Source organism: Dasypus novemcinctus, chromosome X (genome assembly GCF_030445035.2).
Source record: "Dasypus novemcinctus isolate mDasNov1 chromosome X, mDasNov1.1.hap2, whole genome shotgun sequence".
Classification (NCBI taxonomy): Eukaryota; Metazoa; Chordata; class Mammalia; order Cingulata; family Dasypodidae; genus Dasypus; species Dasypus novemcinctus.
The window spans coordinates 95,084,303-95,108,741 of record NC_080704.1 but is presented as its reverse complement, the minus strand read 5'-3'; the positions used below and the strand labels follow the sequence as shown (position 1 = coordinate 95,108,741).

The 24,439-nt window shown below is 34.4% G+C and overlaps 1 protein-coding gene across 1 annotated transcript in view; it reads left to right on the top strand.

The window, feature by feature from the left end:
- Positions 1-11,512: 11,512 nt before the first annotated feature.
- The window catches only part of POF1B (POF1B actin binding protein), a 223,606-nt gene continuing 210,679 nt past the window's right edge, over positions 11,513-24,439 (top strand). Inside the window, exons 1-2 of the mRNA XM_058291189.2 lie at positions 11,513-11,599; positions 11,745-12,067. Coding sequence (XP_058147172.1) covers positions 11,786-12,067 — 282 coding nt within the window. The 5' untranslated portion in view covers positions 11,513-11,599; positions 11,745-11,785. The remainder of the gene's footprint in view (positions 11,600-11,744; positions 12,068-24,439) is intronic.

Sequence of the window (24,439 nt, the reverse complement as noted above, 5' to 3'; positions counted from 1 at the left end):
ATAGGCAGATTTATACTTGCAAACACATAGCAAGTCCATTCTGTCTTTGTCTCAAACCAGACCTAGTGCATAAAAATAAAACTGTCACTTATTGTGCAGGTATTAGGTACTAAACACCTTAGCATATATTCAACATGCAATTTATCTAATCTACACACCAAGCCCTTTCTTAAGGGCTATTATCCTTTTCATTGAGAAACAAAAGAAGTTCAGAGAAATAAATTGACTTATCAGACTATAAAGCTAATTTGTACTAGAGCTGGAGTTTAAATACAGGTCTTTCTGACTGATAAAGCACAATTATCAACAATACACTATTCAGACTACTGACATACTCCAATAGTCTCCTCTTATTTTATTTTTATGTTGGAAGAGCTTATGTAGCTATAATTAATGTAATACACTGTAGTCTCAACCATTTTATATTCGCTATATATGTAGAACTGTATGACCATTACCAAGTTCACAGCTTACTCTAATCACTCTCTCCTAAGCTGCTAACAACTTCTTACTCAATATATTGGAAATATCATCTCTCCGTCACTACCTTATTTCTTTTGTCCAGGCTTGTCCCTTACATTTGGTATAGTTCAAGGATTCTCAAACCTTAGAAAACAAAAAAAATCAATAGGAATGCATATTAAACATAGATTGCTGGGTCCCAGCCCTACAGTTTCTGACTCAGTATATCTGGGCTTGGCCCCAACAATTTGAATTCCTAAAAAAAATTGATGCTTCAGGAATCAGGAGGTTCAGGAACCTCAATTTAAGTACCAATGGTATATTAATGTGAATGACCAAAAGATCTTTTGTATGTTTTCATGATATAGCTAGAATTGCAAGCTAGATATTAATTCGTGATCACTTAGGGTTTTAGTCTAAAACATACAGAAGCAAAAAAAAACAGATATAAATATGATAAACACAAAACATTGTGGATACTCCATAAAAATTGTATTCTGTGGTCAAAAAAACTTGAAAAACCCTGCATATCATTGACCTATTTAGAAGTTCACAGTGTTAACTAGCTTATGAAAGGCTATAAGAATTTTAGTAATAAAGCTACTTCTGAAAGTATATTTAACCAAGTATTCCCTAACCTGATTTGTCACAATTAAAACACTTTCTGATATAACTAGTGTTCCTCAGACATGCTTTGAGAAACTCAGCTCAAAAGTAATGTTTTACAGAAGAGATCAAGCTTTCCTAGAGATTTGCCAAACCATAAAGGCATTGTGTTTGTTCTACTGCATTCAAATCATAACAAAGATTTGTTTATTCTTCCCAGAATCTAGGTCTATTTTTCTCTAGTGTGGGTCTTGGAACACTGAGATAAGTTACTGCTGAGCAAAAATATGCCACAGGCAAAATTTATTTTCAGGTTTTAAGGACAGATATTCAGAGACTAAGGATACAAAGGTCACTAAGGGATCACCTACTCCCATTACAAATATGCTTATCATCAGACACCTGTTTATCAGATATACAATTTTGACTTGAATTGACATGAGACTAAACTAGCCAGTTAGTAAATACCACCATACATTTCCAGCAAATCAAGACACATGTTTTTCATATCTGATATTCTGAAATATTACTTAGCCTCAAAATTTACCAACAGCAGTTAAGCAAGCTTAACTTTAAGCTCTGTCAGAAGACTGGAATGGGGTTCTGCTAGATCAAATAATTTGGTCTCATTTAGTAAAACACAAGTGCTTTCATACAATCATCTTTCCTACGCGGTACTTCCTCTCCCTCTAAATGATGCTTGTTGACTCTTTCCAGTATGAACAGACTTCTCTTTGAACATAGAGATGAACGAAGTAAAAGGACTTAAGTAACTTCTGATTTAACTATCAATCCCTAGTCATTACACCATTAGCCCCAAACAGTGAGCTGGTGCTAGAGATAGATATGTCATCCCCATAAAACAAGAGGTGCAGTATAGAATTAGTTATACACATACAAACTCTGCAGCTGATGCTGGTGAAATGTATTTGGCGCTAAATTTTAATTGTTCTAATTGTTTAATACTCTAAGATAGTTCTATACATCAGTTTTGATAAATTAATTACTTATCTGTTTTACTCAATAGTTTCACATAGCTAAGCTTGTCAAAATCAGGCCTATGGGTTCCTGAGACATTTACATATCCTTTTCAAGACTTTTTTTAAAAATTATTTATTTATTTTTAAAAATTACATTCAAAAAATATGAGGTCCCATTCAATCCCACCGCCCCCACCCCCCACTCCCCCCACAGCAACACTCTCTCCCATCATCGTGACACATCCATTGCACCTGGTAAGTACATCTCTGAGCATTACTGCACCCCATAGTCAATAAGACCTATTTTTTTAAACAAAAATCATACCAAACAATCTGTGAATAATGTATTTAAAAATCTTATATCTGGATGGTGTATTATAATTAGCATGCTCTTTTACATTTGATCCCTAATAAAAATTTTTTGAGGTTGGATATATCAGGATTTTTTCATATGGCTTTCTAGAAAGCTATGTCAAAATGTAAATTTCTGTATGTTATTGCTAATAATATACAACAAACATTCCTGATCCTTACTCCATCCCCTATTACTATGTGTTTAATGAGAATTTCATTTTCTAATTTATTCATATAGTTACTTATTTTAAGTTTTATTTTTTCAGTTATTTTTCAAATTAGAGAAGTAGATTTACAGAACATTTCCTACAGAAAAGAGTTCTTATATAATCCCTTTCTATTACTAACATTTGGCATTAGTCTAGTAACTTTATTACTGGTAAAATAACATTATTATAATTATGATATTTACTATAGCCCATAGTTTGCATTAGTATTCACTGTGTTGCACAGTCCTATTTTGTTGTTTTTAATTTTTATTCTAATAAGATATATCATCTAAAATTTCCTCTTTAAACTACATTTAAATATACAATTCATTGGTGTCAGTCACATACTCTCCTCCCCAATAAAAAATGCAAAGATTCCTTTTAGGTCATCTACAAGCTAACATTTCTCAAGTATTTTGTGATTTTTCACCTAGAAGATTTATAGTGCCATGAAGGATATAATTTAAAAATGTAGGAAAGTGGAAAGAATTGTAGGAACACAGTGACACATTAGACAGAAAAGGCGTAGCTTTCACAAAAACAACAGAGAAACAGTCAAAGTCTGCCTCAGGGACTTTCTTTGGAGGTCATCAGACTAGGACAGTGCTTTACAACTCCAAGGAGGTTGAGGGATAAAGAGACGAAGAATCAGAAACAACAAACTGTGACTTATTAAATCTTCCAGCAGCCAGGAAGGGCTACCTTCCCCAACCCCAGCAACATTCAGTGGGGATAAAATTCTTGCTCATTTCACCTAACTGAAAGGAGAGCTGAGGTTGTCCTCCCTGCCAGTTGTTACAAGGGAAAAGGAAGGGGAGTCAGAGGGCTTTTCTTCAGTGAACATAGCCAGCACATCCCACTTTGAACTTCGACTCTGGACAGACAAAAGCAGGAAAACCAAGAGAGATATACCTCCATGGAAAAGTGCACCAATAAATGCCAGTTGCTGACCTGTCTAGAAAATACATAGACTGAAACTGTTATTAGAGCGCCATTTACCCCACCCCTGGGAGAAAGTCTGTGACCCATTCATGAGTCCTTTACCCAACTTTGGTAACTTAAGGTGGGCAATTTTAAAGATTTAGGATAAGTTGTATCAAATATCAAAGTGATGAGAAAAATAACAATAGGCAAGAGAGAGGAATTAATCATTAGAGTAAATTCACCAAGATATTAGCATCAGCAAAAAGTTGCAAACCATACTAGAAAACAGGAAGAGATAACACAGCCAAAGGAACAAATGAAATATCCTGAAGAGATTCAGGATTTGAGGCAATTAATCAATTATAATCACACAACTCTCCTAAGTCATTTTAAAAATGGAAATAAAATATGACTAAAGAGATAAGGGATACTAAGAAGACACAGGGTGAGCATAAATAACAATTTGAAAGTCTTCAAAGAAAAGTAACTGACCTTATGGGAATAAAAGACATGATGGATGAGATTAAAAACATACTACAGGTACATAAGAGCAGATTTGAAATGCTTAAAGACAGAATTAGTGATTTTTGAAGACAGAACATCTGAACTGAAAAAGACAGATGAACAGGAAGAGAAGGGAAAAAATGGAATAGGACCTCAGGGAATTGAAAGACAATGTGAAATGCAGAAACATACACATTATTGGCAGCCCAGAAGGAAAAGAGAGTGGAAAAGGGGTAGAAAGAATATTTTGAGAAAATAATGACTGAAAATGTCCCTACCATTATGAAAGACATAAATATCAATATCCAAGAAAGACAATGCACCCAAAACAGAATCAACATGAACAGACCTACCCCAAGACACCTACTATTTAGAATGACAAGTATCAGAGGTAAAGGGAATATTTTAAAAACAACAAGAGAAAAGCAAATCTTAACACACAAGGGAAACTCAATAAGATTAAATGGTGACCTCTCATCAGAAACTGTTCAGGGAAGAAGGAAGTGGTCTGATGTATTTAAGGTATTGATAGAAAAAAAAAAAACCTGTCAGGAAAGATTTCTGTATCCAGCAAAGCTGTCTTTCAAAAATGAAGGGGAGTTCAATGTCCTAACAGAAAACAAAAACTGACAGAATATGTTACCAAAATACCAGAACTACAAGATTTACTAAAGGGAGTGCTGCTGCCTGAAAGGAAAATTACAAGGGCAAGAGACTTAAAGAAGACTGTAGAAATGAAGAATATTAGAAAGGATAATAATATAAACTATATCATGATATGACAACAAAAAGCCAAAAGTCAAAATGGATAAAGTAAGTAATTCCTTTACAATCATAGTATTGAATGTTAATGGCTTAAACTTCCCAATCAAAAGACACAGACTGATAGAATGGATTAAATACATATATGAGCCATCTATATATTGTCTACTTGGGACTCACCTCAGACTTAAGGATAATACCAGGTTAAAAGTGAAGGGATAGAAAACGATATTCCATACAAATAGTAACCAAATTAGAACGGGAGTAGTGATACTAATATTGGACAAAATATATTTTAAGTGCAAAATTGTTATAAGGGATGAAGAAGGTCATTACATATTAATAAAAGGGGTATTGGTCAAGAAGAAATAAATATACTAAATATTTATGCACCTAACCTGAGTGCCCCAAGATACATGAGGCACACACTGGCAAAGCTGAAGGGAGAAATAGATGTCTCTACAATAATAGTTGGAGACTTCAATACACCACTCTCAGTATTAGATAGCACATCTGACAGAGGATAAATAAAGAAACTGAGAACATGAATATTATGACAAATTAACTAGACCTAACAGACATCTATAGAGCATTGTACCCCAAACAGCAGTATATATATTCTTTTCGAATGTTCATGGACCTTTCTCCAAGAGAGACCATATGTTGGGTAACAAGACAAGTCTCATAAATTTAAGACTAGTGAAATTATACAAAACACCTTCTCTGTTCATAAAGGAATGAAACTGGAAATAAATAATGGACAGAAAAACGGAAAAGTCATAAATATATGGAAATTAAACAACATACTCATAACCAATCACTGGTCAAAGAAATATTGCAAGAGAATTCAGCAAATATCTTGAGAATAATGAAAATGAGAACACAACACATCAAAGCCTATGGAGCACAGCAAAGGCAGTGCTGAGAGGGAAATTTATAGCCCTTAATGCTTACATTAAAGAAGAAGAAAGAGCAAAAAATGATGATCTAATTGCACATCTGGTAGAACTAGAAAAAGAAAAAACTAATTTCAAACAAAGCCAAAGAAAATAAATAGTAAAATCAGAGCAGAAATAAATGAAATAAAAAACAAAAACAATAGAATCAACAAAACTAAAAGTTGGTTCTTTAAGAAGATCAAAAAAACTGACAAACCCTTAGCTAGACTGACAAAGAAAAAAACAGAGAAAACACAAAGAAAATCAGAAATGGGAGGGGTGACATTACCACTGACTCTGTAGAAAGAAGAGGGATCATAAGAGGATACTATGAACAAGTGATTGGCAAAAAATGAGAAAATGTAGATGAGATGGAAAAATTCCTGGAAACACATGAACCACCTACACTGACTTTAGAAGAAATAGAAGATGTCAACAAACCAATCACAACTGAAGAGATTGGAACAGTCATCAAAAATTTCCTGAAGATGAAAAGTCCAAGTCCAGATGCCTTCACAGATGAATTCTACCAATCATTCAAAAATGAACTAACACTGATCTTGCACAAGATCTTTCAAAAATTTGAACAGGAAAGAATGCTACCAAACTCATTGTATGAAGTCAACGTCACTCTAATGCCAAAACCAGATAAAGATACTATGAATAAAGTTCAGAGACCAATATCTCTAATGAATATAGATGCAAAAATCCTCAACAAAAAATTTGCAAAACAGAATCCAAAAACACATTGAAAGAATTATGCACCACAATCAAATAGGTTTTATCCAGGTATGCAAGGGTAGTTCAACACAAGGAAATCAGATAGTATAATTAACCACTTTGCAAAATTGAAGAAGAAAAATTACATGATCTTCTCAGTTGATGCACAAAAGACATTTAACAAAACACAGCACCCTTTATTGATTAAAAAAAACACTCCAAAAGATAGGAATAGAAGGAAGCTTTCTCAAAATGGTGAAATGCATTTATGAAAAGCCTACAGATAGCATTGTACTCAATAGTAAAAGATTGAAATCTACCCCACCAAGATCAGTCACAAGACAAGGATGCCTACTGTCACCATTATTATTCAATATTGTTCTAGAAGTTCTAGCTATAGAAATTTGACTAGACAAAGAAATAAAAGGCTCCAAAATAGGAAAGCAAAAAGTAAAACTTTCACTATACATTGATAACATAATCTTATATTTAGAAAATCCTGAAAAATCCACAAAAAAGAGAAGTGGATGTGAATCAATTGATAATGCCTTCACCTACCATTTGGGAAGACACAAGTTCAATCCCTGGGACTTCCAGGTGAAAAAGAAGAAGAGAAAGCATGACTTTCTCCTGCCACACACCAACGTAGCAAGCCAGTTTCTGTGTGGTAAGCCAAGTGCCCGCAAAGTGAGCCAAGTGCCCATGCAGTGAGCTGAGTATCCAAGTGGTGTGCAGAGTGCCCATGTGGGTACACATGAGGCAAGTCGAGTGCCCACATGGTGATCCGAGTGCCCATGTGAGTGCCCGCATGGCGAGTCAAGCACCTGCACGTTGAGCTGATTGCCCACACAGTGAGCCAAGTGCCCATGGGAGTGCCCATGTGGGGAGCCAGGTGCCCACATGGTAAGCCATGTACCTGCATGAGTGCCCACAGGGTGAGCCAATGCCCATACAGCAAACTGAGTGCCTATGTAGTATAAGCCAGTGCCCATGCAAGTGAGTCACCCAGCAAGATGATGATGCAATAAAAGAGAGACAAAAGGGAGAGTCAAGGTGAAGCACAGCAGAGACCAGAAAGTGAGGTGGCACAATTGACAGGGAAACTCTCTCCACATCAGAGGTCCCAGTATCAAATCTGGATGAATCTTGGAGGAAAAAGACAAAAAGAGAAATAAATACAGACGATAACACAGCGAATGGACACAGACAGGAAAAACAGAAGGGCAGGGGAGGGGGAGGGCAAGAATAAATAAATAAATTAATTAATTAAATCCAGAACAAAGCTACTAGAATTAATAGACCAGTTCAGCAAAGTGACTGGATACTAGGTTAATAAGCAAATCAATAGCATTTCTCTACACTACTGATGTGAAATCTGAGGAAATCAGAAAAAAAATCATTCCTTTTATGATAGCGACTAAAAAATCAAATATTTAAGAGTAAACTTAATCAAAGACATAAAAGACCTGTATTCAGAAAACTACAAAACATTGCTGAAAGAAACTGAAGAAGACTTCAAAAATTGGAAGGACATTCCTTGTTCATGGATTGGAAGATTAAATATCATTAAAATGTCAATTCTATCCAAATTGATTTACAGAGTCAATGCAATCCAAATAAAAATCCCAACAGCCTTTTTTGCAGTAATCAAAAACCAATGATCAAATTTAGTTGGAAGGGTAAGGGGCCTCAAATAGCAAAAAATATCTTTAAAAAGAAGAAGGAAGTTGAGGACTCTCACTTCCTGACTTTAAAGCATATTACTTAGCTACAGTGGTTAAAACATCATGGTACTTACATAAGGACAGACAGATTGACCAACTGAGAACTCAGAAATTGACTCTCACATCTACAGTCAAACGATTTTTGACAAGGCTATTAAGCCCACCCAGACGGGCCACAACAGTCTATTCAACAAATGGTGCTGGGAGAACTGGATAACTATACAAAAAAAATGAAAGAAAGAAGACCCTTATCTCACATCTTATACAAAAATTAACTCAGAATGCATCAAGGACTTAAATAAAAAAATGACAACCATTAAACACCTAGAAGAAAATGCAGGAAAACATCTTCAAGATCTTGAGGAAGGAGGTAGTTTCTTAATCCTTATGCCCAAAACATGAGTAACAAAAGAAAAAAAAAACCAGATAAATGGGACCTCCTCTAAATTCAACCCTTTTGCACCTCAAAGGACTTTGTCAAAAGGGTGAAAAAACAGCTGACTCCATGGGAGAAAACATTTGGTAATCATATATCTGATAAGAATTTAATATCTATGATATATGAGGAGATCATACAACTCAACAATAAAAAGACATACTGGATGATTAAAAATAGGCAAAAGACTTGAAAAGACAACTGTTCAAAGAGGAAATACAAATGGCAACGAAACACATGAAAAAATGTTCAATATCACTAACAATTATGAAATTGCGAATCAAAACTACAATTAGATACCATTTCACATTTCTTAGACAGGCCACTATTAAAAAGTAAGAAAACTGTAAATGTTGGAGAGGATGTGGAGAGATAGGAATCCTTATTCATTGTTGGTTGGAATGTAGAATGGTACAGCTACTCTGGAAGATTGTTTGGCTTTTCCCAAGGAAGTTGAATATAGACTTGTCATGGGACCCAGCAATAACTCTGCTAGTTATATATCCAGAAGAACTGAGAGCAGTGATACAAGCAGGTATCACACACCAATGTTCATAGCAGCATTATTCACAATAGACAAAATTTGGAAACAATCCAGGTGTCCATCAACTGATGAATAGATAAAAAAATTGTGGAGCATACACACGATGGAATATTATGCAGTGGTAAGAAGAAATGAAAGCATAAAACATATGGCAACATGGATGAACCTGTTGGGCATTATGTTGAGTGAAGTAATGCATACACAAAAGGACAAACACTGTATGATTGCCCTATTATGAACTAAATATATTATGTGAAATATAAATATTACATGAAATATGAATATGGGTAGAATTGCATACATAATACCACTTTTCTTTGAAGCTGAAAAAAGGTAATTCAGTAGTACAAAATGTTAATATCGGACAAAAAAACAAAACAAAAGAAAACAAAACATTACACTAAGTGAAGACTAGACACAGAGTACTACATATTGTATGTTTCCATTTATGAAAAATGTAAATATAAATAAATTTATAAAGATGAAAGAAGGTTAGTGGTTACGTAAGGTCTGAGGATGTAATGCTAAGGGGTGTGGAGTCCTTCTTTTTGGAGTAATGAAATTGTTCTAAAATTTTCAAGGTGATGGAATGGAGGAGAGTATGGGCCATGATGTGGACCATTGTCTATGAGGTGCAGAGGTGCCCAAAGATGTACTTACCAAATCCAATGGATGTGTCATGATGATGGGAACGAGTGTTGTTGGGGGGGGAGAGGGGGGGTGGGGGGGTGGGGTTGAATGGGACCTCACATATATATATATTTTTAATGTAATATTATTACAAAGTCAATAAAAAAAAAAGAAAGTACAAAATATGTGACTATATTAAAAGCCACTGATTATACACTTTGGATATAATAGCCAGAAACAGCATCTATATACAGTGGGGAAAGTGCAGAGGGATTGAGAGGTAAGGATTTTTATTGTCTGTTTTTATGTTTATTATTATTATTAAAATAATGAAAATGCTCTACTAATGATTGAAGTGATGAATGCACAACTATGTAATTATTGCAAATACCATTGATTGTATACTGTGGATGAACTATATGTTTATTAATATGAATTAATAAAATTGCTTTGCTATTAAAAATTATCTAGTGGTATAATATAATAGATACAAACTTAGACTATAGAATGAGTCTCCATATGTTCAAATCCCAGATCCATAACTTACCAGTTGTGCAAGTTTGGGAATGTTTCAACCTTTCTCTGTCTGCCTCTTAGATCTTAACCTATTGTAGGGTTGTTGTGAGGATGTGATAATCCACATATAGCTCTTTGCAAAGGATCTGGCACATAGTAAGTACACATAAAATTATTATCCTTTTTCACTTAGAAGGAAAAAAAAGCTGGCTAGCCAACTCAATGACATTCTCCTCCTCTCCAGAATGGTGGTACTGTGCTTTGTCCTATGGTGCATATACACACAAGGAAGGCACAGCTTCTCTGAGGACACCCTCCATATGCTAGAGGTTAGTAGTGCTGAAGTGTCTTGTAAGGCAAGATTCGGTGGGAAAATAGGCGATATGATTGGAATTTCAAGTAGTAATAAATGTAATTGCTAAGAACATTTAAATCTCATTATGTCAGGTAAGGCATCTCTCAGGACTTGCAGCTCCTTTAACAACTGGGTATAAAACGCGATCAAACTCATAGTGTTTCTTAGGGTGCAAATAAAGTCAGTGTAAATTCCATTGTGAAAATGCCAAATAATAAATATAAATGATAAAATACAAAGTATTTATGGAATGGTTTAGTGTTTTTTCTTCTTCCCTCCATTTATAGAAAAAAAAATCATTTTAGACAAATTTCCTTCAATGTATGTTGAAAAGGCTATACTTGGCCAGTAGCATAATAAACAGATCCATAAGTTAGAGAGACTTACTAGAAGGAGACCCATAGAAAACTCCCTTATCCATAATTAATGGTAGGATTTTACTAAGAATGCAAATTTGTCTGTGAAATTAGTGTGTCCCTAGGATAATACCCATTATTTTGATCTGAGACTCTGGAATGTTAATACTTATGCTGTAATTACTTTTGCTAAGATTAGGATCTGTGGGAAAGACACTTTCATATGAAGTTTGTGATTTTTTTTTCTCTTGGAAGTTTTGGCATGTGTATGTCTTTGTGTGCCTTTTTACAGTTCAAGTGAATTTCCAAACGCAAGGCTTGGAAGCTCTGACTTCAGCCCTGAATATCCACATTCCTTCTCTTTCCAGACTCCTTTACCTATCAGGTAGCTGGGTAGCTATCTCAGTGGCAAGGCACCGCCTATTTTGGCAGGTAAACCTACCCAGTGAATCCACCCCTTCGGGGCGTGTCAGTATCATTTCCTGGAGCAATCTCACAGGGTGGGTCCACTGTCCCTTTGAGCTCAAATACCTTTCTGCTTCCTCTGCAGCTGCCAGAAATACTCCTGCTGCTGCTCAGGTAATTCTGGTCTCTTCTTGGCACCACTACAGACAGGGGTGGCTGACTGACAAATGGCTTTTGTACGTGTGTCTGCTTGCCTGCCTGCCTGCCTGCCTGCGTTCCTACCCTTTTCTTTGTTTGTCTCTTTCTGCTTGTTCCTTAGGGAGAACATCTAAGGAGTCACTTGCTGACTACTGAGAGAAGATGATGAGCTCAAGCTACTGGAGTGAGACCAGCAGCAGCTGTGGCACCCAGCAGCCCACAGAAGTACTGCAATGCCAGCCCCAGCATTACCCCTGCTATCATCAGTCAAGTCAATCCCAGCAGTCTCCAGAAAAAAATGTAGTGTATGAACGAGTGAGGACCTACAGTGGGCCCATGAACAAGGTGGTGCAGGCGTTGAACCCCATCAACTCACAGGAATTGCTCACCCCTCTCAAAACCACCTCCTCCTACCAAAATTTGGTTTGGAGTGACCATTCCCAGGTACTACAAAGACACAGAGGCCAGGCTAGTGGAAAAAGTAAATCTTGAACCTATTTCTCCTCTTCCTTTCTGCTTCTCTGCCTATGTTCTCTAGGATGTTACCTTTTGGGGGATTTCACCTATATACAAGTTGGGCAGTCATCCAATTTCCATGTTTCAGTTGTTCTTTCTTTTATTAGTGTCTATGGCTGTTTGTTTACAAGTTCCAATGATTTTCATAATCTAACCAGAGCATAGGAGGGCTCATTTCTTATTGAATTTTGTTAGAAGATGTGATTCGAGTCATCTTTTGCCACTACTGCAAAGAAATCCTCAATTTGAATATCTTATTTTTCATAACAAGTTTCCACTGATTCAGTTCATACCAGAAGCATGCAGGTTTTGTGTGTGTGTCAAATATGGTGTTTCAGGGACAATGGAATATATGGAGGTACTAGCAATTATTTGTGTTCAGCAAATAGTGCAGTATGCTGCTCCAGAATAAGTGACAGGTACAAATGTCTATTTGAATTGGTGTATATGCTTAATCTTCTGTAAAAAGACACAGTGATTCTTGTACAGTCAGCTTGAATACTTTATAGAATATTGACAGGAGGAGTTTTGAAACAGTGGATGTAGGATTGAGAAAGGTAAGATGTAGGAAATAGTTATATGAATGTTAATAAAGGTATACCTCTAAGACACCCTTTAATTGAAACAAATTTGTTTTTAAAAGGAGTTATTTTTACATCAATATCTCAACTAATAATCTTGCCAATAAATGAAAAGAACATTTCAAAACTATGTAAAATGACCAGCTCTAGACCTGATTTCATTCCTTGAGGCTCTTTACATTAAATTTGTACGCCTTCAAGCTTTGTGGAAACTCTTATCCAAAATTGAAATTATGTTTTCAAGCTACAATTTGTGCTATGAAGAGCTCATAAAGCACCTATTGGGGTGAATATTATCCTACAATGTCAATTAACCTAAATTAGCAAGTCTGGAAAACCAATCTGAAATAAATAGATTATTTTCCCAAATTCACAAATTTTAAGTAGGATATGAAGGACATCACTAAAGTATATAGTAGAAGTATTCGTTAAAGAATTTTGCAAAGATATAGATAAAGCCCAAACTCCAAGGGCCAAAATTTCACTCTTTTATTTCACCCCTGGCTTAGTTTGATAAAAACAAAATATGAAAGAATAACTCCTGGAATTGCTGTCAATAATTTTCTGTTTGAGAAACTCTACCTATGTTGAGGTCAAAGGGAAGAAAACAGATCAAAAAGAGCAGCTTGTGTAAGTGATAAGAATAATGAAAATGTACATCCTAATATCCAGCATTAAGATATTAATGTACAACAAAGTGTCTATCATCTTTGTTTCTTAGTAGCCCAAATAATAATTTGGAGGCTAAAAAAATTACTATTATCATAGGAATGCTAAAATAACCGTTTATCATAGTTATGTGAACATATTTACTCTTTTTGTCAATTTGTTAGTACATAAAGCTAAATAAATATAAAGATAAGAGCTGAGGTTGTTACTCATGGATGAGTTTATAAAGAGCCTTAGGGACAGAAAATGTAGCCACAGAAACTGGAATAAGAGATTGGCATAAATGGCATTGTGAGGTTGAAGTTATTTATGATTGAAATGAGAGAGAAAAGTAAGGGCTGGAATTAGGATAAGGGATGTGAGAGTCCAGCTATGAGAGGAAGAAGGAAGAAAAAAATGAACATGATGTCCTAGTCTCTTAGTGAAAGGAGAAGAAGGAAAATTTGACTATAAAATTTCAAACTGAGGTGGATATCAAAGGACACTTAGAAATCTACTAAAAGAGAATTTGAACAGAGAGCTTTTAAATTAGATGCCAAAAAGAGCGTTACTAGGAAACTTTTATTTTCCTTTCTCCTTGTTCATAGACAGGATGGCATTGTGTAAAGTAGTACCTAGATTTGATCTAGAATTGCATTAATGCTGAAGAAATGGGTAAAATGTGGTGGCAGCACTATTATGCTCCATGCCAAGCATGAACAAGTAGTACATAGTACTAAAAAAAAAAAAAAACTTTTTTCACTTTATGTTTTACTAAAATCTCTCAAGTTTCAGAGGCTTTTTGACTTGGTATGTAGCAGTTAGTCTGAGACCAGAGTTTGTGGCTTGTGGCAGTTAGGAAAATGGATATTACATTGGTATGACTTGGTCATAATGAATTCAATCAAATTTTAAAATTTTTTTTAGCCTTTTGGTATTTGGGTGATATTCAGAAAATTTGTGAGATTTTAAAATAATTTTAATGGCCACTAGTAGTTTGTGTTTCCTTTAAGAAATCAAAACTGTTGCCACTCTGTTTTGCTTCATGAATCTTAACTTTACCTCATATAGTAGACATTTTAGATTTAATCAAATCTTTTTGCAGCACCTTAGTATTTCTATTTTTGGCTTTTTAATACATGTTTTCCTCCCATTGCATTCTCATGCACTAAAATGTTTTTATAGGCATAAACATTCCAAATTTCTCCAGATAATTAGTGTTGCTTTTTTCTTGTCTAAAATTGTTAGTTTACAATTTTCTGTTATTATCTTGTTTGCTTGATATGATATTTCTCAGAGAAAATTAAATGTAAAAACCAGTTGCTCGTGATGTTATCTAAGTTAATGGTTGAATTAAAATGACTGGGTTTATCAATATCAACAGGTATAATCTAGATCATAAAATATATTTTAGAACTGAGTATGGACTTGAATGGAATAAATGGAGTTCTAGAAGTTATTTAAAAGAAAAAAAACTTACAGAATATTTTTTTTAAGTTTAAACATTAGCCTACCGTTATTAATTTGAAGTGAAATATGGCCTTAAAGGAACAGTATTGATATAGATTACTCATTGTACTTGTATTTTTCCCTCCAGTTAATTTAGCTTTTTATGAAGTTCATATTTCCGATGTATATGGAAGGGCTCTGTTGTGTAAGAGAGAAATGCATCAAAAGAAAACAACATTTTTCAGTACCTCTTGTTCATTGCATAGATGTTTTTTAATGTGTCTAATTATGTAGGAAGCATTGTTGTTTTCTGAATAAAGACCATTTTCTTATCCATTTTGAGGAGAGATATAGTGTCTAGTCTGTACATGTCCCAAATGTGTATCTTCACTTCATTTTGAAAGATTATTTGGGGTTTTGGTCATCAGTATTTTGTTCAGTAAATCAAATTTTGGTGCAAGAAGTTTTCTTTTAATATGTGTTTTGTAAGAGTGACCATTCTTTTGCATTTTAAACTTGCAACAAAATTAATTCTGGAGAGCAGCCCGGAAGAGAATATTTATGAATGCCCTCTGTTCTTGATAATTATTCAGAGAGGGTTTCCCTTTGTTTACATGATTTCTTCCCCTTTTTCTTTGGTTAAAAAGATTAGGGATAGTTCTCTTTCTGTGCCAGGATTTCTACCCACCGTCATTTTTTTTCCTGTTCTGTCACGTGTGACTTTGATAAATTGTTGTTCAAGGGTGTGGTCACCTAAGTGAATGATTGTTCAAGGAAGTAGGTTGCCTGAAAAAGGAATGAGGTCATAAGATAAAGGGGACCTTGTTTTCAGTTTTGGTCATCCCTTTTGTGCCTATAATTAAATGAAGCTATAGAAATTATGAGTGCAACTAATTGCTGGGTGAAAATGCCCATAACAATTGTCTCTTGTTTAAAGGACAGCTGATGAATTGCTGAACCTGTTTTTAGTTAGTGACACTCACAAGCTGTCATTGTGTGTGTGTGAAAATGGGAGGTGAGAGGGCAAGAGGAATGGCGGGGAAATGTCGTGGTCCAAATTTCCTTCCTCGACATTTCATGGTAAAAATAATTTAAAAGTTTTGCTATGTTTTTATATCAACTTAAAAGTGAAAACATTTTTAAACAAATATATCTAAGCCAACGTTTTCTTCACACAAGGATCTATAGAGGTCTTTTTTTCCCACTTCCGGTAAGTGTATATGCTTAGGGGTTTAAAAGAAAGCATGCATTGTAGAGGGACTGTATATTTTCTTTTCACTCCATCTTCTAATTTCCTTCAGAAAAAAGAGAAATAATCCAAGAATGAGTTCTTAAAGAGGCTTTTGGGTTTCAGGGGAGGGAAGAAGTTAACTAGATAAACATTCTTTGCGTTTATTATATGAGAACAAAATCACAGATTTTATCCTAAATTAAGGAAGTATTTGTTTCCTCAAAAGAGAGATCACTGTAGTTTACAGTTCTTGCTGTATAAAGTTCAGAACAGCATTTCAACAATAACCTAATACAGGTGTTTAACCACTTTACTGGTTTTTAAAGGTTCTAACAAAAACATTGCCCATACTATTTGGGAAATTTATTCAAATAGCAGTTTTCCTTTGCAAATTCTGTCAGCATAAATGTTAAGTGGCTTTTAAAGATATTGCCTCTCTTGAAATTGTTCAACCTAGACTGTCCCTACCTCCCAATTATTACTTCCAGTGATTCTCTTAGTCATTAGGACTGACAAGAGCATCCAAAAGGCTCCCGTGGTTTTCCTTCTTGGAAGATTGTATTATATATTAATTTTTAGGTAAAGTTTTAAAATTCCAACTAGATAATGTGAAAGAGATCCATATTCATTTCAACAAGCTTCCAAATCTTTAGAAAACAAAGTCCTCCACTCTTTATGTAATGTTTTCTGTTTGTCCATTGCTTAATTCTCATTCCCATCAGTCTCTCCTATATGTTATTACACCAAGGTCTTGAGCTCTTCAAACAGAGCTGTCAACTGGAAAACAGAAGCCAATAGAAATTGACTGAAAAACTCAGATTTTGCAGTCTAAACATCAAAGAGAACATTATACAAAGAAAATATCCACACACATTGGTCTATGTAGAATGTCTCAGGGAGAGCTGCAAATAATAAATATGCAGTGATGATGGAGACTTTGGCAGAACAGAACTATGAAGCAGTCTAGTGTAGGACCTTAGAGTGTAGGTTTGGTTTAAAATTTCCTGGGTTTAATTCTTGGTTTATGGACTTGTCTCAGTTTCAACATCTGTTATATATTGCAATAACAACTCATAAGATTGTTTTTAGACTCAAATGCAATACTTTATGGTGTAAAATTCATATAGCATAGTCCCTGACAAATAATAAGTGTTAAATACTGTATTACCTTGGTTAAATCACTTAACCTCTCAGGGCCTCAGTTTCCTAATTTGTAAAGTGGTGATAATACATTCCTTCTGTGTTGTAGTGAGTATTGAAAGAGACAACATGTGAAGGTGTCCATCATAATACCTGACACAGAATTAGCACTCAAAAACAGATTTCTTTCCTTTATTTATAATGTCAATATACAAAAATGTAACCAACAAAAGTCCTTATCTGTACAGACAAAATAAACAAAATGATTAGTCTTTAAAGTAAGTGTTCCATTGACACTGGACAGATAAGGTAAACACATGTGCTTGAAAAGCTTATTAGGGCTCTACTATCTAAGAAAGGCTAATGAGGAAAAGCATGAAAGCAATCTTCTAAATCACATTGCGTATGATCAAAACACTGGAAGGGCATTAATATTCTTACAGTGTTTATAGGCATAAAAAGAGTAATTTGGAAGTTCCCATGCTCTTAGCATCTTTGTACTTGAAACTCAATATTTGAGATGGAGTTTTTTGTTTGTTGTTGCTTTTCTTTTTCTTTTAAAAATGTAAAGTGACGTCAAGCAATGCGGCTTCTTTGCATGCTGTCTCTTACCTAATGTTTCCTCTAAAGCTATGCTTCCAGTATGGTAACCGCTAGCCACATGTGGCTATTTACATTTACATTTAAATTAATTAAAATTAAATAAAGTTAAGTATTCAGTTCTTCAGTCACATTAGCCATGTTTTAAGTGCTCAACAACCACATGTGGCTAGTGGTTATCGTATTAGACATCACAAATATGGAATATTTCTACCATTGAAAAAAGTTTGAGTAGACAGTGCAGCTCTATACATTCAAGCCATTCAATTTTTTAGATATGAAAAAAACTCTGAGAACATTACACGCAAAGAAATTCATGGTGGTGCAAATGTGTGGTCAAAATGCTGTCAATTTATAAGATCAGCTATGACCAGTACATAGGCCTGACACAGAAAATGAAGCCACAACCTCTCAAAGTATAAGGTTATAATTACTATTTCAGGAGAATGATGATTGAATTCATAAATCTTTAAAAAGAAGAATTGAATGAAGTGTTTATGTATGTGTGTGTAACTGTCAGTCTATTTATGTAATTTTTTCCACAAGTCAGTTTTTTCATAGAGCAAATGCTAAGAAGAGGGAAAAAATGAAAGATGAATTCCCTCAATCAGAAAGCATCTTCTTTTTTTTGGGCACAGGAGCATACTTCTTGGGAACTGCATACTACCTCCCTTAACCTACTGAATTAATTGTGAATGTTAGTAAGTAAATTTCAAATATCATTACCATTTTTAAAGATGGTCACCAAGGCACAGATACTATGTGACTTTTGCTGAGGTTCATACAGAAGCGTTTGCTAGAACTGAGATTTAAATTTGGCAGTCTAGTTTTAGGTTCATGCTTGTAACCACTATATTATAGTGTATTTTCCTTTTTTACGTATTTGGTTCTTATTATATTATTTAGCCTCTTATATCTGATTCATATTTATAAATCATAATCATTTTCTTATAAGTGCTACTATTATAAACCGCCTAAAACTTGACACAAGTCAAGATATAAATAAATAATGTAAATGTTCAATTTGAAACTTCAGAAATATTACATTGTTTGGCCCCAAAAAGGCAGATATTTTGTTGTTGCTCTTCAGAATTTTTTTTTTTTTAGGAACTGGGACGGGGGATTGAATTTGGGACCTAGTATGTGGGAAGCTGGTGCTCCACTGCAGAGCCACATCAGCTCCCCTGAGTAGGTTTCTTTGTTTTGCTTGTTGTTTTGTCCTGGTTTCTAGGAGGAACCAGGAACTGAACTCAGGATCTCCCATGTGGGAAGCAGGCACTCAATTGCTTGAGCCACATCTGCTTCCCAGAATTTTTTAAAAATATTTTTTTCATAAATTTAACTGCTTTTTAAAAAATTAAACTCTGCACGTTTCCAGCACTGGGTAATAAGTTGATTAGTTTTTAGTTATTGAAAGGCCCATAAATGATTAGGGAGAAATTTGACAGAAGTGCTATGAAGAAATAACATCATCTTCTACTGAACTGTAAAATTTATGATCTCAACCATAAATTGGCATTTATTTTATAATTTAGAATCTTTTCAAAAACATTGAAAATCAGGTTCCAAAGTCAGGTTCAAACGCTTCATCCTGATGATGTTAAAAGGGCCTCCTTACAGTCTCTTCCTACTTTTACAGTCTTCTCTTCCACTACCCACTCTCCTCACCTGGTGTTTCAGACTCAGGGCATTGTTCTCTGTTTCTTGAATAAGATGCCCCACTTACACGTTTACTCATTCTGTTTCCTACACTGGCAGTACCCATCACAAACCACTGGAATCCTACCCGTACCTCAAAATTCATTTGGAAACACTACTTCAAGGGTTTTCTAACCTTGCCTCTTCCTAGTTTCTCTTCAGTGTAGCACTCCATCTGCATCTCCACCTAAGATATGATCTCCTTTTAGGCGTAGTATCACTCGGCTTTATTAAACTATATGACTACACAAGCACTTATAATATAGAATAGTATATTTTTGTAGTTCATCCTCCCCATCCACCATGAGCTTATACACTTCTGGAGGGTTAATTTTGTTTTTTAATCAAAATGAAAAGACAAATGAGGCTTTGTTTTGTAAATGTTTTGGAGAATAGAATGGAACTGGAAATTATGAGTCAGTCTATTTTTCTGTTGTGTGTGTGTGTGTGTGTGTTTCTGTCTCTCTCTCTGATTATGGCTTGTATAAATGCCTGAACATAGCTGTCAGCAGTGGATTTATTAAAGATACAGGACAACTAGGATTGTTTGTGGTTTTCACTCTTCTATACTCTCTCTTTTGAACTGAAAATGGAAATTAGGAAACAAATTAACTTTTTAAAATCACAAACAACATATAAAATAAGTATAAGGAAGCTATTTACTGTCAATTTTTATAATTTTATTGAGGTATATAATTCATACTTGAATATACATAAACAATAAGTGTATAGTAAAAGTTGTGAACTTACAAAACAAACTTGCATAACATCCTACAGGGGTCCCATACATCACCCCACCTCCAACACCTTGCATTATTGGGAAACATTTGTTACAAATTATGAAAGAATATTGTCGAAATATTACTACAAAGTCCATATCTTAAATTTGGTGTATTTTACCCTCCTACCCAACTTATTATTATTTTTAAAATATATTTTTATCACAGAAGTTATGATCTTACAAAACAATCACGCCTGTGTGTAGAATTCCCATGCAACACACCTTTACCAACACACCACAATGTGGTCGAACATTTGTTACAGATTATAGTATAAAAAGGTTATTACCCCCAACAATTGGTTGTTTATTCCTGTTCATGGACCCCATTAAATGTTTGTCTTTGATTTGTTTATATTTTATTTATACTTTTTGTTTCTATGGGAAAATATCTATCTATTTATTTATTTCAAATGTTGTTAAAGGAGTTGTTATTTTGATCTGTTTTCACATCATTTCCCTATGATCTCATTTGGATACTTCCTTTTACCAAGTTAGCGTAAATCTGCTAATTAGTGTGCTTATAAAGATACTCCTATTCACTGCTAAAATTCTTAGTGAAGTGCTTTTATTTACTGAATTTTACTCAGTTTCCTTATCATCAGTTTAACATATTTGTTATGTCCCATTGCTTCCCTCATAAAACCACTACTACTCTTTTGTACTCATCCACCAAAACACATCTAGAACTTCCCAAGGAAAGATTTTTATCCTCAAACATTTCTTATCTAACACAGACTTCAGCTTGGATGTATAGATTCCAGCATAAACTTATTTTAAAATCATGGCAAGTCTAATTTCACGTAAGAATATATTCTCGAGAAAAGTTGCTTGAATTCCCTACAAACACTTCAATTCACTCCTCTGCTCAGAAAACTTTAATGAGACCTAGTGTCTATAAACTCCTTAGTCTTACATTCAAGACACTCCATGATCTTGCTCCCATGAACCTTTCCTCCTGGAACTCCCATTCTTGTGTTTATGTTTCTGCATAATGTAAAGGCAGTGTTCTTTAAATATAGCTCCCAAATTTCCACAGCTATGCCTTTTGCTCAGGCTGCTCTTATACCAGAAATGTCCCTGTCCCCTACCCCTACAAATGTAGATATGCTGAAATCTTACCAATTTTTCGACTTTTCTCTAATGGAGCCTTATCATAAATTCTCTGGTTATCCCACAATGAATTTATCTCTCAGCCTTCAGAACTCACATAATAAAATTCATAAAGCAATTATGATAGCTTCATTGTTATTTATAAACATATTTTTCCCTTACCTGATTATAATTTTGGTGAAGATGGTTTCAGTTTAAGCATGTTTTTAATTTTTGGTTTTAGCAAATCATCCAATGATTACTGTAACTATGTTTATCTCCTTCTAGTGTTCCATTATCAGAATAGAAAGTATCAGAAATATTTTAGAGAATTAAAGTAGTTCCTGTTCTGATTTCCAAGGTCTTGCCCTAAAATAATCTTGGAATTCAAGGTATATCCTAAGTTTTGAAGGTTTCCCATGTATCTAAAGGAGAAAAACACTGCTCTAACAATTGCTTTCCCTTCTTTCTATTGCCCTAAGTTACTCAAGAGACCTATCACCGAAGTAAAAAACTGAGAGAATGGGGCCATCTGCACTCTGTCTGATTTATTAACTCTGAAAAACATAGCTATTTCAACAAACTGTTGGAAATAAGCTTCATCTTTGTGAATAGTGAATTCCCTAGGGAAACCATTAATTTCCTAGCTCTGATTTAAGGTGTCCTCTGATAATGGACAATTACCTCAAGAGTGTAGTAAAATCATCCCAAGAAAGCAGACTGATTTTTATTTATTTTTTATTAGAGAATTTGGGACCTTACAGAACAATCACACATAAAATACAGGATTCTCATAATCCATCTCCCACCAGCACCTTGCATGGGTGTGGAACATTTGCTACAGTTCATGATATCACATTTTTAAAAATTGTACTATTAAGTAAATTCCACGTGTAGTGTAGTTCCGTGGATTAAAAAAAAATAGTCTGTTACCATATATCCAATCTAAGATTTCTCCTTTTAAGGAGAAATATATTTATTAAGGAGATATATATTTCAATACTGTTAATTGTGCTCACAATGTTGTACTAAAATCACCAACATCCATTACTTAAACATTTCCATCATTACAAATAAGAATCCTATACATTTTAAGCTTTAATTTCTCATTCCCTATCCTCACCCTGTCCCCTGGTAACCTATGATCTTACAATTGGTAATACCATAAGGCATTTTTTAAAGGAAGAGGAGGGCTGTTATAATTTCCCCAATGTTGAGAATCATTATTTTAAGCAGTTCGGAAAAACACACTCAGGAGCACTTAACTTATAAAAAAATTTTTCAACAGAACTCTGCCTTTTGAAAGGTTGCAAACAAGGCAATCTTTTGTTTTGTATTTAGCATATCTGAGCAACAGAAATAAATGACTCAATAATAACAAAATATGTGATCAGAAAAAATAGGGTCTTCCTGCAAATTTGAAGAGCTTAGATGTTATGAGTATTATACGAAAATGCAATATTTATTGAGTTTAGGGGCCTCTAATTACACTCTGTAAATATATAATGTAGTCTATAAACAACCCCTGTAGAAATTCTAGAAGCTTAAATTATTTAATCAGGACCATTCTCCAGTAGAGTCACTTTTGGGCGAATCTCTTGTTTTCAGTCATCCAAACATTGCCTTTGACAAAAAAAAATTAAAAAGGAAAATATCTACCTTCATATTATAAACACTAATCTCATCTAACTAGGATTAGTTTCCACAACTTGAGAAATGTAGAAAATACACTGAGATGAGTTAAATATGTAGTGCTTTAAGGACATGAGTTCTGGAGTCATGCTGCCTGAGTTGGAATTCTAGGCATCCTTACTGATTAGCTATGTGACTTTTGACTAGTTACATAGCCTATCTTTGTCTAAGTTTACTCATTTGTAAAATAGGCTTGTAATAGTATTTTCTTCATGGGGTTGTGGTAATTTAATAAGACAATCTAAAGCAAAATGTTTGGCACAGGAAGAAGGTCTTAATAGATGTTAGTTGTCATCACCATCAAAGGAAAACAAGTGTGACAAGTTTAAAATACTTGAAATAGTTTTGTCTGAATGGAAAAAAAAAGTTGGAAATAATTTCCTAGATTCACAGTGCTTCAGAAATAGGAAGGAACTTAAAGATCTTTTAATCCACACATACCTGGAGGTTTGAATTCTCCTTTCTGGGGCACCTTTAAAACTTAAACTTCCATTCATCCATTCATTCATTCACTCACAAGATTTTTTTATAAGCTCATATGGAGTAGAAAATGGCTATTTGCAAGATAATTTGTAATCCTGCCTAGAGTTTGATTTTGCTGAAATTACCTTCCACTACTAAGATATTGTCTATTTTGGACTTTTACTCAGACTATCCTACTTATTTCTGTAGACTTCCAGAGGAAAAGGATTATTTAAATGTCTTTCTGAAATTAATAAATTTTATATTCAGGCAGTTTTTTTCCCTTATGGTTTTGCTCTGCTGCAATTTAAATTCTTGTTGGTTAAAACTGTAAGTCTTTGACTCACATTAGCCACCATCTTCATGTTTTACTTTTTGAAGCGCTTCTACTTATATTGTAATGTTCTCATGTGGGTTGTATGGGAAAAGTCACGTTTGCCTAGATAAATTCTAGCAATGAAGGCTCAAGTAGAGCTAAGAATGATAAAGTAAAGTATAATCTATGGAATTAATGTACCATGTTTCCAAATATAAAAAGATTAAAGAATTTTTCATATTAGGGCCAGACTAGTCTTTGCCCACATACATCAATTTGCCTTTCACATATCTACTATCTTGGCATACAGATAAATTAACCCCACCTATACTGCTATTATAATAAATTTCTAAAATATGTGATATATATACATACATGCATGCATATATATGTGTATGTGAATGTGTATGTATCCTATTTGCATTAATTTCTGCATGATTATAAAGCTTAGTATACACTTTTATCTTAAAAGTTTGTCCACTTGACTAATAAGGTTCATTCTACTTCATTTGCTGATGCCATCAGATTTAAACTGAGGTAAAGGGCAAGAAGAGAACTAGCACTTACAGAACATCTACTACATGGCAGTCAATTTGCACAAACTGTCTTCCCA